This window comes from Notolabrus celidotus, chromosome 2 (assembly GCF_009762535.1).
Source record: "Notolabrus celidotus isolate fNotCel1 chromosome 2, fNotCel1.pri, whole genome shotgun sequence".
Lineage (NCBI taxonomy): Eukaryota > Metazoa > Chordata > Actinopteri > Labriformes > Labridae > Notolabrus > Notolabrus celidotus.
The window spans coordinates 4,968,524-4,986,400 of NC_048273.1; the positions used below are offsets into that span (position 1 = coordinate 4,968,524).

Genomic DNA, 17,877 nt, shown 5'->3' on the forward strand with positions numbered 1-17,877 from the left:
TAACGCTACATTATAAAGGACTTGCTGTTTTCCTTGTCCTTTTGCAGCAATGCTTACACCTTGTTTTGATTTTTTTTCTATCATTTAGCACATTTACATCTTAACAACATTAATCTAGATCACATTTAATTTGCTGCACGGAAGCTTTTGACGTTTTATTGATGCTTCTTAATCCTGCGCAGCATTTCTTATCGCCGTCTTCCTCCTGAAAGTCATTGAGATGTGCAGCATCATTTCAAGGTGCTTAGAGATGCACTCTGGCCTAAAGCAAGTGCAGGGTATGAACTTGGAATATAGATTACTCCTACTGTATAATGTTTGATTTCTTTTTGCATAAGAGAAGGCCTTTTTCTGCCCGCTGAGAAACTCCTGTGATATCATTTATTTACAAATGTACTGCATCTGACCTCCTCCTATGTAACCTTTATATTTAATAAAGGAAGCAAAGTCAGCAACCTGCAACCCCTCAGAGCATCACCGGGTCATCAACACGGACAGAAACTCAAAGCATGTTTATTTATCAGCATAAATAAACATGCTGTGGTTAACTTTACATTTTAACCATCACTCAATCCAATGCAAACATATTTTTAAGGAGGGTTTTGTGATTTTTTGTTGCACCAAACGTAGGACATGTAGATTTGTTGTCTGGTGTAATTTAGGCTTTTTTGATTGGAGGAACTTTACCCCGGAACTACGTGCGTTTCGTTACCGGTGGACCCAGGGTCTAAATTTAGTTCAGGGGTAGATAATCTCCCCTCTTAAAGCCCCTGCTAGGGGGGTAGTACTTTTCAAAGGTCCCGGGGCTTTCGAGGGACAGGGCCCACTGCGAATGCGTCTCTCCCGGTGTTACAGTTTTAAAAGTGACCCTGTAAACTGGAGACCTTCAGCTGAACGTGTCAGTGTTCAAAAATTGGAGCACAATTTCAAATTTCAGGAAAATTTATTTTTTCAAGGGCTCCGGGTCAATTTTTTTTATCACATTTTTTTTGTCAAATTTTTTTTGTTTGAACTTTTTGTCAAATTTTTTTTTTTTTTTTTTTAAATTTCAAAACTTTTTTTTCAAAAAAAAAATTCAAATTTTTTTTTTCTTTTTTTTTTTTTTGTCAGTTTTATTTTTGTCAAATGTTTTTTGTCAAATTTTTCCCAAAAAAATTCCCAGTCATTGTTTCTCCATCTGTGATTCACTTGATTTCTCTTTCTTTCATTAGTTTTTATTTGTTCTATCTTTTTTGTATGTGTGTGTACTTTTCAAAAGAAGAAGCTGTGATTCTCTTGATTTAGCAGCTTTTAACAGTAGTCTTCACTCAGCCCACCATGAATGCGTCTCTCCCGGTGTTCCGGTTTTAAAAGTGACCCTGCAAACTGGAGACCTTCAGCTGAACGTGTCAGTGTTTGTGGAGTTTACACAGCTGTTGAAACACAGAGGGAGTTCCTGGGAATGCAAACTAGATTAGTTTTTTATTAAGATTTCAAAATATCCTCATCAGATATTTAATGATCGTCTAAAGACGTTTATGAGGGATGCATCCGGCTGAGAGTCTCCAGTTAACAGGGTCGCTGTTTAAACCAAAACACCGGCCGATCTCTGCCACAGCTTTTTGAGTGTTGAAACGTCTTTGCTACTCGCGCTTATCTCCTCTCACGTGTTGATTCATTCATTGCTTTACCATGTTTTTAACCACAGTCGCAAAATATTCACTTTTTTCATGTTTTTCTAATTTTGGAGCACAATTTCAAATTTCAGGAAAATGTATTTTTTCGACAGGCTCCGGGTCAACTTATTTATCATTTTTTTTTTTTTTCAAAATTTTTTTTTCAAAATTTTTTTTTTCAAAACTTTCTTTTCAAAACTTTTTTTCAAAACTTTCTATTCAAATTTTTTTTTTCAAAACTTTTTTTTCAAAGATTTTTTTTCAAAACTTTTTTTTCAAAACTTTTTTTTCAAAACTTTTTAAAAAAATGTTTCAAAAGGATTTTAAAGCTGTGTTGAAACGCCTTTGCTACTCGCGCTTACCTCCTCTCACTTGGTTGATTCAGTGAATCCATCTGTGATGAAATATAGCACTATCTAAAACAGCACCAGCTGAGTCTCTTCATGCTAACAGGCTAACTGTTGTGTTTCTCATAATGATACCTGCCTGTCCGTCTGCTTCGATTGTGTCATCTGTGATGAATGGCATTCGTCTTTGTTTTACTGCCCTCTACTGGTCTGGTGGTGTAGTGCATTTACTTTGATTTTTTTTACTCCATACCTCATTGGCCTGATTTGCACAATCTAGCCGTGACAACAATGGGGGCACAGGAACCTTTTAGTTCCGGGTAAAGTGGTTCTAGGGGCTAAAAGACCCTGGAACTCTTGGTTGAAATGCACCTTTTGTCTCTCTTTGAATGAATATGTCGTCCACCTCCACTGCAGTAATCTTTGCAGGTTCTTCTTCTGCATCCAGTGCAGCATTGACGATGCTGGACCTGTTGAAATGTACCCTCTGTTTTGTTTCTCCTCTCTCTTGTTTCCTCGACAGTCCCTTGACCCGTGTCTTTACATCTTTGTCTTTCAGATGGCAGCCTTACAGAGTCCGTTCTACGGGGATAAGATGAACCTTTATTCCCTTTGTAAGAAGATAGAACAGTGTGACTACCCCCCTCTTCCCTCAGATCACTACTCAGAGGAGGTAAGTACTCCGTCAGCTTCCTTTACGTCTGAACTGAGAAGTTATGGATCGTCTCAGTGACTCTAGTCCAGACTTCTCTTTTTAAAACTTTGCAAAGGCATTTCTTTCTCTCTCTCTCTGTGCCAGTTTGCTGATTTTACTTGTGTTGCCTATTGAATTAATTTTTTTTATATGCAAGTGAAATCCGCCCAACTGTCTGAGCCACAGTACAACGAAATCTTTCAGTGTGATCAAAAGGCCGGCTATGATTTTAACCGTTTGAAAATGAAATGCACATATCAAAAGCATCTGGCCGTGCTACAAAGTGGTCTGAAACAAAATTGGCTGGAGTGTCATGTTCCCCTTACTAAATGTTAAATCATCTGCTGTAATTTCTGCGCAGACTTACCCGTGCACAGAACTGAAATGTAGTCGTGCTGTGGTTAAAGATCGCCTCGCTGCTGATTGGTGGTGACGTGTGTATGAATGCACATGGCTTTGTGTTTGCATGCCCTCTTTGTGTGGGTGGCGTCTTTGTTTCTAACATTTCTGCTCTTGTAAATACATGAAGTCACACACACACACACACACATGTAGAAACTCATGACACGGAATCCCAGGTGTACATGCAGGTATGAGATACGTTTAACAATGACACTGGTTTTTTTTTAATTCCTTCATATTTTATTTATTTATTTTTGTTTTTATTATTTTTCATTTTCAAAACAAAACAATAAAATTCAAGGCTCCTTTTTTGTACAAAGCAGGTTTTCAGACAAAGATATGCACTGTCACCCCTTCCCCCAAGCACAGAAAAGAAAGAATTATAAATAAATTAAGTTATAATAATAATAATAACAACAGACCTTTGACTCAAAAAGACATGACACATGTAAAAATTAAGATTAGCTAAGACAAAAGAAAGAAAGAAACAAATCAACAAACAATTAGCAGAGAGAAATTCCTTCATATTAACGATGACTTATTAATGACAAAGCAGCATGTTGATGCTTTGTCCTCTCATGTATGAGGCATTATAAGGAACACACCAGGGTTCTTTTCAGTCCAAATACAGTGGGAATAAATAGATATTTTGGTTCTGATGTTCTGATACGATGTTGAGCACATACATTTATGTGACTGTATTGTCTTATTGTTTGTTGATTCTGGGAACAGACCCTTGTGGCATATAAATTTCCTCCACAGGGGATCAATAAAGTTCTCTAATCTTATCTAATCTAATAAAATCAGAGAGGAGCTCAACAAGATAAAAGCTGCATTTCTAGATCTCTTTCTTCAGTTTTCAATTTAAAAAAAAAGGATAGAAATCCAAAAAATCTGAATCTGAGAAGAAAAAACAGCCACATTTAAGGGCCTGAACCCAGGAGATGTCTGCTGTTTTATGGAATTTATTAAATATGTCTTAAACTTATTGAAACATTTTAAATTTAAGGGCAATTTTTACTTCTTTGCAAACCATGCTGCAGCTTCTGATTCCTCTTCTGTATGTTTAAGGTATGATAGCCAAATTATACACTACCAGTCAAAAGTTTGGGCACACCTTCTCATTCAATGTGTTTCATTTATTTTAATTATTTTAATACCGAAGACATGAAAACTATGAAATAATCTGGTTTTGCCATAATCTGGATTACAACAGCAGTCAAATAGGGCTATCCATTGTGTGCTAACCCTACCTCTGAACAACACAACTGATGGTCTCAAACACATTAAGAAGGCAAGTCCTTCTACAAATGAACTCTTGACAAGGCTCATGTTCATTAGAAACCATTCCAGGAGACCACTTCATGAAGCAGACTGAGAGAATACCAAGAGTGTGCAAAGCTGCCATGAAGGAAAAAGGGGGCTACTTTACAGAATCTAAAATATAAAACAGATTCTGCTTTGTTTAACACTTTTGTGTTCATTCAATAATTCCATATATGTTCTTTCATAGTTTAGATGTCTTTGTTTCAAATAATTAAAGTAAATACAAACCCTTGAATGAGAAGGTGTTTCCAAACTTCTGACTGGTAGTGTACAGCATGCATGTGCCTTCACTTTACTATCAGTGTATTTACACACAGGTCCAAAGAGGCTTGTAAGAAGAGGCCCTCCTTAAATACACTGTACCTCCTCAGTCAAATATTAAACCCAGAGGAAGAGAGAGTCTCTTATTGTACAGTAGAGTTTACTTCATTAGGTCGACTCAGGCTAATTGTGTCGTGAATTAAGAATATGAACCGGTGTGTGTGCAGTAATTGTGCAAGTGTGTATTTTGTTACAACAGCTCCCCTTTCTCCCCACACGCACACACACACACCACCACACCGAGCTTGTGCATTGCCCCACATGTCACCCCCATCCAGGAGAAAGGGAGACAAAGTGAAAGAGAGAGGGAATGATAGAGCGAGAGACAGGGCGATGGAGAGATGGAGATGAGGGGGGTGCCTGCAGCGCCTGTCTGGATGTAAACAATGCTCCTGAAGGATCGGCAGCAAACTGTCAGCTGCTCATCTTTGTTGTGTCATTTAACCATCTCCGTCTATGCCCCCCCTCCCCAACGCCTCCCTTCACTAACTCCTACTCCCCCCCCATCTCCCCTCCTCCACCTGACACCCCCACCCCACTCGCCATGCAAAGAAGCGCATGAATATTTTACATATCTGCATCTCTTCTCTTCCCCCCCCTCCGTCTCTATTCTGTGGGACTAATTCTCAGACTGTCTGAATTTGCATCTTTCTCCCACTTTCTCTCACTCAGGCACACACACACACACACACACACACACACACGCACACACACATATATAAACACAGCGACTGACGAGAACTCGTCCAAGCTGGTGCCATGCAACAGCGGCCATGAAGTCGGCAGACGGTTACCATAGCGACCTTGCGTAGATGTAATTTTTTTTTCTTTTCTCTCCATCTTTTATTCTCTTCCTCTTTTTAATGATGGCGGTGGCTGTTCCGCCTGCGAGCCCGTCTATCTATCTGCTCCAATCAGCCGCTTCCCTCTGCTTAAAGTGTAAGCTCTGTCTCTGGATGGCTGTGGAGTGGCAGCACTGTGTGCATGCGGGTGGGTGTGCCTCTGTGTGTGTGTGTGTGTGTGTGTGTGTGTGTGTGTGTGGGCCTCAGGTAAAGGTGGACTCAGCAGACCATTAAGCAATTAGTGCTCTAACTTATCACCTGTTTGTGACTCACCTCCATCACTTGTTGCTTTGTTTTGACAGAGAGAGAAAACATTAAAAGAGAAGCATGTTTATGTATATAAAGATGGACAACACACTCCCCCCTTCAAAAGTGAAACCAAACCTCTGCAGTCGGAGCTGATATATCGTGCTGGCGACTTTTTGGGGGCTAGAGTCTGTGCAGAAGGGATCAGCTGGTGGAGCTGGGATATTGATGTCCCTCCCTCTGCACAGACCGAACACACGTTCAACTAATCGACTAAACAGCAAAGATTAAAATGCGTCTGTCTGAAGCAGACACTCAGGAAGTTTGATGACTCTTGCGTTAGTGTTTTTCAAGGCTCATCTTGCTGTTCCTCCTCTACTCTGTACAGCATTGCAAGAGCTGCCTTTGTAAACAGAGTAATCAACCATGATGTTACCCCTTTAAAGCATCAGATAACCGATTAAAACTACATTTTAGGGACGGGTATTTAAAGCCAGAATACTGCTCGATAGTCCATCCATCCATCCATTATCTGGACCGTTTATCCTGTTAGGGGTCACGGGGGGCTGGAGCCTATCCCAGCTGGCTTCGAGCGGAAGGCAGGGTACACCCTGGACAGGTCGCCAACCTATCACAGGGCTAACACAGAGAGACAGACAACCATTCATGCACACACTCACACCTACGGGCAATTTAGAGTGATCAATCAATCTGAGCATGTTTTTGGATTGTGGGAGGAAGCCAGAGAACCCAGAGAGAACCCACGCATGCACGAGGAGAACATGCAAACTCCACACAGAAAGGCACCTGCCCGGCCGGGGATTCAAACCAGGAACCTTCTAGCTGTGAGGCAACAGCGCTACCCACTGCATCACCGTGCAGCCCTGCTCGAAAGTCACTGACATCTATTCATCGATCATTAGTAATCGACCCCAAAACCCCAACAAAAAAACCTCAATGCAGACTAGGGCTAATGAATAGTGATTAAAACTGGTGTTGCAATATTTTCTTCTCTTCGCTAAGTATATTCTTATGAATAAGAAGCTAGTAGCGGGGGTTAATGGAGTATTGTTGTGTATATATTAGGGAAGCAAATTTCAAGTATTTTTGTGATCGTTCCTTGGAAATGTTAACAGCGACTCACACAACACTTCTGCAGGTGCAGACAGTTAACATAAACACTCGTTATTGGTCCGTTTGTGTGGCAGTCACGTTAACCAGCGCCAGGACGAGATGCTGCTAGTAGCGAGCAACACCGTGGCGTGTATGGTTACATGTTACAGCCAGGCTCAGTCTGCAATTTTCTCCGTTTCTGAATCTTAAACCACTACACACGTCAGCAACCGTTGCTAATGTTATCCCCTTCTTTTGCTATTTAATGCAGTTAGCATTGCTCTCCACCTGTTACTCAATGCGGTTAGCTAACAGCTGTAAGACACTCTATCGCCACCACCTGGTGGGAATACCATATTACAACAAGGCACTAGTAAAAACAATGAAAGATAGTACTTTTAAAATGAGATAATATTAAAATTCCCTTCAATTTTTCCTAAGTGAACGGATATTCAAGCATTCGGAAATTACCTCCCAGAAAAATGAACGCAAGTTTGACTTGGAGCAGGTGGGCTTTATGATTTCTACTGCTGCCAGTCAGTAGGGGGAGCTCTGAATGTTTTTGGCTTCACTTTTGTGGAGCTGTCATGTCGTCCATCTTGATATGCAGTAAATGGTTCATTCATGGAACTGTCTTTCTTACATCCACAGTTAAATTTCACTACTTTGTCACTGACATTTGTATTTTTCTCTTCACCCCGTCCCTCTCTCATCCCCCCCCCCCCTCCCCCGTCCCCCTCCCCTGACCCTCTCCCCCGTCCCTCTCCCCAGCTGAGGAACTTGGTAGATATGTGCATCAACCCTGACCCGGAGAAGAGGCCGGACATCACCTACGTGTACGACATTGCCAAACACATGCAGAACCTGACACAGGGCAGCTAAGCCCGGAGTTACACACGCATTAGCTCGCAGAACTCTCTCCAACTCTCCACTTTGCTTCTGATGCTGGACTCGTACACATCTATCAGCTTCTGTACAATAACTTACTTCAGAGTACCCACCCCCCCCCCCCCCCCCCCCCCCCTTGTTGAATTTGTTACGAATTTGTATTACGAAGGTGACGGTACCGTCCAGAATGTGACTCAGACACCAAACCTTATCCGCCCAAAGATAAAGAGAATCACTAAACCTCCATGTCCTCAGACTTTAATAATGTTACTGAAATCAACGTATCATAACTCACTGATGTGGGAGAAGTGAGACGCTCTTAAGCAGCTGTGTTAATAAGATCCTACAGAAGATTTATATTCTGGAAAACTGCGAAATTATGAGAGAAAAAAAGCAAAGTTTAGTGTTACCTTTCTCAATAAAGTGCAATCAACATTTACAATCACCCTGCAGGTCTTTGGTGGATCTGGTTAGACCTACGGACAATAAACGACACAAAAAGAGCAGGAACACTTTGAACACAACGGTTCAGTGAGAGTGAGGAAATGTTCACTCAATGGCAGGAAACCTGAGAGACGTTACAGAGTGTTTGATGGTTGACGCTTTGTTGTGTTGCACTTTTTACCCTGGTACTGGAAGGCTGGCAGGGTGTAAATGTCTAATGAATGTATAAGGAAAGGAAGGATTATTTAGAGGGTAGACTAGAGACGTGCTGGGGGGAGAACATGGGCAAATGTCTCCACAACACTTTGAATGTAAGTCATTTTGACACCTATGTATTGTCTTTAAAGATTCAGAATTACTCTTTCTTGACAGCCTAGAAGGAGAAGAAGCTCTAAGAAAGGCAGTTTTACATCTGCTGTTTACCTTCCTCACTGACACCAAAATGTTTCCTTCATGGTTAGACTTATTGCTATTGTCACACTTTTTTTTTCTCCACACAATAAAACCACAGGAAGAGAAAAATCTGAGTTTAAAAAGTTCTAATAACGGTGCAGTGGATGCATTTGACCCACCAGAGAGGGAAGCAATGTTATTCTTGTGTTGCTCTGTAGGTTTGCAGTCCAGTTGTCTTTTTAAGTAACAGTTATGTTGGAGAGTAAGCAGATCCTTTCTTTGTGCAGCCGTCCATGTCATGAATATCTACAGCTTTACTACCTACAGTAACTCCTGTCCTCGGCTGAGATACCAAAGAGAAAACTCACAAATAGCATTTTAATAATAACTCCTTAAGAAAAGTTATTTGGTCTATTATTTCTCCCTTTAATAAAACCAATTAATGTTGTATTATACATCCTGATTACTCACCTTTACAACGAGGTATAACTTGTAAGGATTGGGCATTTGTGGAATGAGCAACATAGATAAACGTGTGGGTGGCGCCCCAAAAAACTGTGCCAAATCCCCTGCAGTATTCTCCTGTTGGTGTTGACTCTTGTTCTGAGTTGCTTGGTGGATTGGATGATTGCATTCCCCCACATTAATCAGGAATAAACAACACATATCGGCCATTTTTATTCCTGTTACACTATCAGGGTCCTCAGTAGTGTGTGGATGATCCATACCCAGCACCTCCTCCTCATGCTGGTCACCAGCCTGGTCACATTTAGCTGTGGGATGGCGTCCTATTCCTCAACCTGGAGATGTTGAAGGTCAACCATAGACTATAATAAATAGACGTAGTATCCATGACGTCACCCAGCGGGTGCCATATTGGAAATACTAAGCTCAACCTAACTTCTGTTGAGCTAGTGTGAGGTAAAGAGGCGGGCTTTAAGCCTCCTAGCTAACAGCTACAGTGTTCCTGCCCGATAGAAAAATGAGCTATTTCTGGTTTCTGGTACTTCCAGAGCCAGCCTCAAGTGGACACTCGAGGAACTGCAGTATTTAACTCTTCAGCATTGGCTTCAATTCTTGCGGCTAGAGGTTGCCGCTTGTTCAAGACCATAGACTGTATAAATAATGGACGTAACATTCGTGACATCACCCATCGCGCTGTTTTGAAGCCAATCGTTGGCAGGAGCCATATTGGAAATGCTGAACTCAACTTAACTTAGTGTGAGGTAAAAAGGCGGGGTTTGAGCCTCCTAGCCAACATGTGTTCCCACCTTTCAGTCAAGTCAGTCATGTCCTTATTTGGGCAAAAACTTGTAATCTTAATATCTTCCGAACCGTCGCGTTAGAAAAAAATTCAACCCCCGTACAGTGTGTGCCGATAGAGAGATTACCTACGTAGACCCAAGCCATTTTTTTTAACCAGGTTGTAAACACAAAAGATTGTCTTCTTAGAATGGGTGTGTATGTGGTTTCCGGTGTTTCTGCAGCCAGCCTCTAGTGGACACTTGAGGAACTGCAGTTTATTACACTTCATGCTTCATATTTTGAGACCGGAGGTTGCCGTTTGGTCTGGACTTACGACAGACCATTCCATTCCTCTCCACTCCCAAATTCTGGAGGTACTCTGTGAGAATCCCCGTTCTGTGGGGGAGAGTGTTGTCATACAGAGGATGGAGTTAGGTCCCTGATTCTGGAGGTATCAGGTTCCAATCATACACTTGAAGCTTAAAACAAGAGTGAATATTGCAGGGGTGTGTGGCACCTGTTTTTGGGTGTTCCTCATTCCATGAATATCCAATCCTTACAAGATGTTCCCCGTTAAAAAGGTGACTAATCAGGCTTTCCAAAGATTTAAAATATAACACCACTTGGTTTTATTAAAGGGGATAAATATATATTTTTTGAGGAGTTTAGAAAGAAAATAAACCAAAGACTGTTCTGTAAAAAAAAGAAGACTGGGACTAACTTTGTTTTACTGTAAATAACAAAAAGAGTTCCTGTAGTTGGGAGACTGTGCAGCCTTTAATTCTTTAAGCGAAAGGAAGCAGTGGATGAAAATACAGTGTATAAACGTATATGTGTTCTCTGTACAGTTAATAGGTTTACACCGGGGGGTCACAGACGACCAGCACTGACTACCACTGGTTTACATTATAACACAGAACACATGGAAGGTGGAGTAAGTGAACAGTTATGGATCGCTCTGTATTTCAGTGCCTTATGAATTATCATCATTATCAAACAGTGTGTTAACTGTCAATCAAAGTATTGTACACGTTTTTCTTATGTTTTTTATTAACATATAACAACATGTGTTATATATAGAAAATTAAAGCTTTTAGATGCAAGTAAAAAAAATGTAAGTTATTTTGTTCTGGTCAACAGTGTGTTAATAGTAGTTATTTGAGACTTGCAAATACATTGTTTGCAATTTTTGTTTGCAATTGTGCACCTTGTCCTTGTTGTTGCTTCTCTCTGCCTTTGTATCACTCTTTTTCTATTCCAGTTATTCTCTTTCTCTCTACGCCCTCGTAACAAGACCGTCCTTAAAGCACCAAACTTAGTGATGCTCTAAAGCACTTTTTAGATTTAGATTTGTTGCTACATGGTAGGGGTGTAACGATTCTTTTTAACGTTTGATTCGTATCATGATTCAATTAAAGTACGATATTGGTTCATTTAGAACGATACGATCCAAAACGATTCAGTGACTTGAAATCGATTCAGTAACTTTTTAGCCAAAAGTTCAACCAGTGTGTGACTGTGAAATAAATCCCTTGATACTGGACAGTCCTTGATTCCTGTTGTTTCATGTAAGGGAATCGGGTATAAATTAATTATGGATATAAACAAAGAAGTAAACAACAGAGTTTTGTCCTTGTCTCTTACTAAACATGCTGGCGAGGCCAGAGGCTTCTGCAGAGCTGATGTTACCTTGACGAACGCTGCTAGAGGTGCCTGGACGGTTGGCATTGTGTGAGATCCCATGGCGCCTTAGATAATCAATCAATCAATCAATCAATCTTTATTTGTATAGCGCCAAATCACAACAAACGTTATCTCAAGACGCTTTTACAAACATAGGAGGTCTAGACCACTCTATGTCAAATTATGAACAGAGACCCAACTTCAAGACAGGGTAAGACTCAGTCTGACCCTACCTTAATCCATCATGAGCATTGCACATCGCAGTATTTAGCTAGTTACAGTGGTGAGGAAAAACTTCCTTTTAACAGGTAGAAACCTCCAGCAGGACCAGACTCATGTTAGACAGCCATCATGCCTCGACCGAGTTGGGTCTGGAAAGACAGATAGAGGGGAGTAAGAGAGAGAGGTGATAGTGATGAGACGAGTCGTAGAAGCTGTTGCCGCTGGAGTCCAGCACGTCCGTACCAGCTGGAGTCCAGATCGTCCGCAGCAGGAGGACGTCTACGGCAGCTCAGAGGAATCTACGAGACAAGGGAGCTCAGAGACTCCAGAAAGGTCTATGGTTAGTAACTTTAATGGGACAGGCAGAGTTAAAGTAAGTGATGAGGGGGTTGGGGGGAAGGGGGTGAGCAAGGATCCCAGTGTGTCAGTGCGCCAGTGCTCCCACACTACTTTTAGAGATTTTAGGTACAACTAGCAAGCCTGCATGTTGGGAGCGTAGAGTTCTAGAGGGGTAATAGGGCACTATGAGCTCTTTAAGATACGAGGGTGCCTGATTTTTAAGGGCTTTATAGGTTAAAAGAAGGATTTTAAATTCTATTCTATATTTTATTGGGAGCCAGTGTAGAGAAGCTAGCACTGGAGAAATGTGCTCCCTCTTCCTAGTTTTAGTCAATACTCGAGCTGCGGCGTTAGATAAGATAAGATAAGATACTCCTTTATTCGTCCCACAACGTGGAAATTCATGGAGTTACAGCAGCAAACAAGAAGGTGTACAGTACAAGATATCCAGACACACACAGATGTAGTCAGTTTGGTGTCTATGGCCAACAAATGAGTCATTAAAAGTCATGACAGGCTCCAAATACAAAGAGAACTAAACAGATATGAAAAACAGTCGAAAAATAACAACGAAGAGAGAGAGCTGCTGCAACAAGCAGCCACTCGAGCGGCGCTTAGCAACAAAAAAATAGTAGTAGGTGGTTGGATAGATTTGTGGTGTTGCCGCGGTTCTTTACTTGACCTTTAAATATCCTACAAACAGCGAGCGACTTTTTTCGAACATCTCCGTCTTTACAAAAGCCAAAGTGTTTCCACACGCTGGACCGCAATGGTGGCGTGATCATTTCTCGCTCGCCGGCTCCTCCTCTGCCGTCCACCATGCTATGTTTTGTTGTCTGATTGGCGCGTGGTGATGACATCACAGACAGGCAGCCTGAATTGAGAAATGTTTAATGTCTTTATCATTAAAAGTGAAAAAAGAAACACATCCCTATAAAGTCTGCCGTGCTTAAATCCAATGTGTTATTTCCTAGTATCAATACGATCAATTTATTACCTTTTAAAACGATGTTAGATCGATATATGTCGTCTGGAAGGCCAACTTGCCGAGCACAGATCGATGTAGTCGGATCATAGGAATATAAATTGATACATCGATGTAGTAAATGAATCATTACACCCTTACTTCATAGACAAAGTATTCAATTTAACTCAAAGATTAAATCGATATCTTATCATGAGACCAAAGCACCGTTTTCAGATTCAAGGAAAATGTTTGAGAACAGATGTGATGATATGAAATGGATGTAAGTGTATCATGAATCAAATACACATCCTGTTTACATCCTTCCCCTTGGTAAGAACATTTAGTGGAAGGTCAGGTTGCATTGCCTCACACGACATCTACGCAGTAATGGTTTCTCTTCATGCACAGAAATGTGGATCCACCCGTCACAGTGAGGTTTGTTTAAAACACACATGCAGTGTCTTGATCCGGGGTGTGTATCCTTACCGTGGCTCAGTTTACATGTCCATACGCTCTCTGATGACACTTTGGATGAACAGTCACATTTTGTCTCCAGAAAATAACAAACTGAAAATGATGTTTTTTGATTTTGATGTTCTTTTTTTTCCTTTTCTGAACCTTTCATGTCAAAATTAAAACCCCCGTCTCAAACGCCTTGTATGTCAAACATTGTAATAAAGCTTTCAGTTTTTGTTTGGATATTAAAGTGAGTTACATCATGTCTAAATATCAGATCAGGTATTGCTGTTTGTCGCCTAAATTTACAATAAGCGTTCGGACATTTCACTTTGATGGAGGACTAGCTAGGATACCAGATGAATGGTAAGTATATTTATATATCTTTCTATTGTTCTGATTAACAACATGATATAATAATTCTCCCCCTTATTATCACTAGTTCAACACTACTAACACTAATGGTCATCAAAATTGCTTTGAGATGCAAAATAGTGGAATTTTGTGGCGATTAACTTTGGAGATTCTGCAAGTTATTGAAATGTTAAAAAGTTAAATGTTTGACATCTTTTATTTTAAATGTTATTATTGTTAAGCTTTTATCATTACTTGTCTGTTTCTATAAATGGTATTACTATAATTATACTAAATTTTATTGGAATTAAAATAAAATCATGACAATAAAATGCAATTAAAATAAAATAATTACAATAAAATACATTTAAAATAAAATAACAATAAAATAAAATCAATAAAATAAAATTTGGTGCCGGTGGCCTAGTGGTCTAAGCGCACCCTTTATACAGAGGCTATTGTCCTCGTCGCAGGAGGTCGCTGGTCGCTGGTTCCACTTCCAACCTCTACCATTTGATGCATGTATTTCCCCGCTCATTACTCCCCACCCGTCCTGTCTCTCTCTTCAGCGTTCCTATCTATACAGGCAAAAATGCCAATATATATATATATATATATAAAATCCTTTCCATAAAATAAGATGTAATGAGATTAAAAAAATCAAAACGTGCTAAAACATTGGTCTTACTGGTAATAATGCAGTCCTAGCATTAAATGAAATTACTCCAAGTTAAAAGCCAGATTAAAAAGGTAAGTCAAAACATTCGCCGTCTTGAAGTCCAGAGGCAGAGAGTTCAGAGTTTAGGGACACATGAGAAACATTTACAACACTGCTTTGATTATGATTTGACTCCGTGGATGTGGAGTGACGTTTCATCAGGCTTTCTTCATCAGAGCTTCTTCATGGCAGCATCAGGATCTAGGCACGTTCATATAAACTACAAAGATACAAAAACAGGAAGAAGTGCAAAGTAGAGCTTGTCAAAAAGAAGTGCTTGATAACTCTACATTTGCAGCAGTTATGCAGAGACAACAAAAGCATACTCACTTGCATTTTCGTAAAGCATCATGTCTCCAACACTGCAGAAGAATCCAGGAAATAGAATTCATTCAAAGTCAGATATAAATTCAATAAGACATTTAAATACTGAAGATTCATGAGGTGACTAATGATAAGGGGGAAGAAAGTTGCAGTCAAACGGAAGCACAAGAAAATGTTTCAAAGTGTTGTAAGAGTCAAATACACAGAAACATCCTTACTGAGACTGTCTGCACTTCAGGATGAAAATCTTATAGACGACCAACAGAAGGGCCACAGAGGTGAGGATGATGAGGAAGATCAGGAACCCAATGACAGCTTTGTCATTGTCTGTGAGGTGACATAAGAAAGTAGACACAGTTATGTTTAAAATGCAGATAACATAATAACTCATGTTGTATTGATTCAAAGCAGCTCATACAGAGAGTGTCGACTTCTTTTCTCTCCAGTTTGCCCCTATGTATCTTGTTGGCAGCAGCCATCTGGAATCAAAGTAAAACTCTTCATCAAGAAATACAATATCTGAAGAAACAGGAGAAATCAAGTTTGCAAATAATCTTCTGAAAGCAAATATTAGGATTAAACAAACCTCCAGGTGGTATGTTGTAGAGTAGCTCAGGTCTCTGAATTCAAACTTGCACTCCCTGTCATTTACTTGTTTCACTGTGGTCCCACCATGACTAAGATAAGCAATGTATTTCTCTCCCGGTCCATTGAATTGTGTTATACGTTCGCAGTTTACTTTTATCACATTATGCTCTTGAACAGTCACAGACAGGGAACGGATATCTTCTGGTGCTGTGAAGATTAAAAACATGTTTTCAGTAACACACCACACTCTCAGCGTCACACAGAGGAGAACAATGACTGTGACCACTGTTGTTTAGTAAGAAGGCTGTAATCCATGTGTGTTCTTATTCTGTACATGACCCCTACTTCACTGATCACTGGAGCTCCACTGTAACTGAAATCATCAATGCTAGATAACTTAGCATCCTTAATAATCATGCTTCTTTTATTAATGAAGTTAGCATACTGCCTGTGAAAGAGTCAGCTTGACTCTCAGACAGACATTAACTTTAACTGACACACACACACACACACACACACACACACACACACACACACACACACACACACACACACACACACACACACACACACACACACATCATAACTTAATATTTAAAAATGCACACAAACAACAACATCCTGAACAAACACACAAACAGGACAGACTGTTTTTGTTTCCTTTATGTTGCTCTCTCTTTTTCTCTCAAAGAGACGCTTTGTGGATACTTACTGCCGATGTCGGCCCTTTTTGTAACTGAGTCTGGACTGCCAACATTCATGTCAGCATAGACAGGTTGGACTTCACACTTATAGTCAGTGTCTGATTTCAGGTCACGAATTTCACATGTTCTTCCTCTTTGTAAAGATGTCCTTCTTGGGTCTGAAACACAGTTTCATTAAATGAAGCTTTAATAGAAGTTCAGTCAGGAAAACTTCATCCTGCTCGCTGACTTATTGTCACTTTGTTGTATTCACTCCTCCACACAGGCTCACTAATATCACCTGTGGTCATCAGCGGCTCTCATCACCAGGTTACATCTATCCAATGACACTGCAGCACACCCCCATGGTTAGCCTATCATAGGACTGCTGTCTTTTTCAATATGACTTTCTCTTCCTGCAGTTCATTCATGCTCTCGTTACGCACAATCATCCACCTCTAAAGAGACTCTGACAATAATTCAGTATCACATCATCTCTGTCAGAGACATCCATCCATCCATCCATCCATCCATCCATCCATCCATCCATCCATCCATCCATCCATCCATCCATCCATCCATCCATCCATCTATCCATCCATCCATCCATCCATCCATCCCTCCATCTTTCTATCCATCTATCTATCCATCCACCCATCCACCCATCCATCCATCCATCCATCCATCCATCCATCCATCTTCCTCCGCTTATCCGAGTCCGTGTTTGGGGGGCAGCAGTCTCAGCAGGGAAGCCCAGACACTCCTCTCCCCGGCCACTTCCACCAGCTCCTCCGAGAGGATACCGAGGTGTTCCCAGGCCAGCTGAGAGATATGATCTCGTCAACGTGTCCTGGGTCTGCCCCGTGGTCTCCCCCAAGATGGACATGCTTGAAAAACATCCACAGGGAGACGCCCGGGAGGCATCCTTACTAGATGCCCGAACCACCTCATCTGGCTCCTCTGGATGTGGAGGAGCAGCAGCTCTACTTTTAGCCTCTCCCTGATGTCTGATCTCCTGACCCTCTCTCTAAGGCTGAGCCCGGACACCCAGCAGAGAAAGCTCACTTCGGCCACCTGTATCCGTGATCTTGTTCTTTCAGTCACTACCCACAGCTCGTGACCACAGGTGAGGAACTTTAACTACAGAGACATATTTATCTGTAACTCATGACCCTCTCTCTCCTGATTGAACTGGTTGTTGTGTTTGAAAGATAAAGCAGCTGATATGAATTAAAGAATGACACTACAGCAGATTGGTTTGTTGGTTATGTTTTTGTATCAATAATCATTATCCCTGATAGTGAACAGCTCTGGTCCTGAGAGCTTCAGGTAAACAGACCGGTCTGAGGATTTGTAAAACCTTTATAGAAGTTCAGTGTGTTTGAAAAATGAAGAGTGGATTGTGCTGAGACACTTAAAGCATCTTTACGTACCGTGTTTCCATCGAGGGATACAACTGCAGACAAAACCAAACTTTGTATAGTTGTAAAGAGCATCTTTACATCTCAGGCTGGTTGAGGTCCAGCTCAGATGAATGGAAGTGTCGGTCACCCTCTCAGGTGTGATTCTTGTTGTAACATCTGTGAGAACACATTAAATATCTGTGACACTGAACTCATTCTCTGGT

At 40.9% G+C, this 17,877-nt stretch overlaps 2 protein-coding genes across 3 annotated transcripts in view; one reads left to right on the forward strand and one right to left on the reverse strand.

Moving 5' to 3' along the window:
• nek7 (NIMA-related kinase 7) overlaps nucleotides 1–8,800 on the forward strand; it is a 99,683-nt gene extending 90,883 nt beyond the window's left edge. The window contains exons 9-10 of one of the 2 annotated variants that reach the window (XM_034709536.1): nucleotides 2,562–2,675; nucleotides 7,718–8,800. In XM_034709536.1, coding sequence (XP_034565427.1) covers nucleotides 2,562–2,675; nucleotides 7,718–7,828 — 225 coding nt within the window. In that variant the 3' untranslated portion in view covers nucleotides 7,829–8,800. Of the gene's footprint in view, nucleotides 1–2,561; nucleotides 2,676–5,889; nucleotides 6,125–7,717 lie in introns of those variants that run through there. The other variant, XM_034709528.1, reaches the window with a different exon arrangement.
• A 5,559-nt stretch (nucleotides 8,801–14,359) lies between these two features.
• The window catches only part of LOC117828370 (receptor-type tyrosine-protein phosphatase C-like), a 31,051-nt gene continuing 27,533 nt past the window's right edge, over nucleotides 14,360–17,877 (reverse strand). The window contains exons 11-13 of the mRNA XM_034705449.1: nucleotides 15,198–15,306; nucleotides 14,986–15,017; nucleotides 14,360–14,875 (exon numbers count right to left, since the gene is read on the reverse strand). Of these exons, the coding sequence (XP_034561340.1) occupies nucleotides 14,850–14,875; nucleotides 14,986–15,017; nucleotides 15,198–15,306 (167 nt within the window). The 3' untranslated portion in view covers nucleotides 14,360–14,849. The remainder of the gene's footprint in view (nucleotides 14,876–14,985; nucleotides 15,018–15,197; nucleotides 15,307–17,877) is intronic.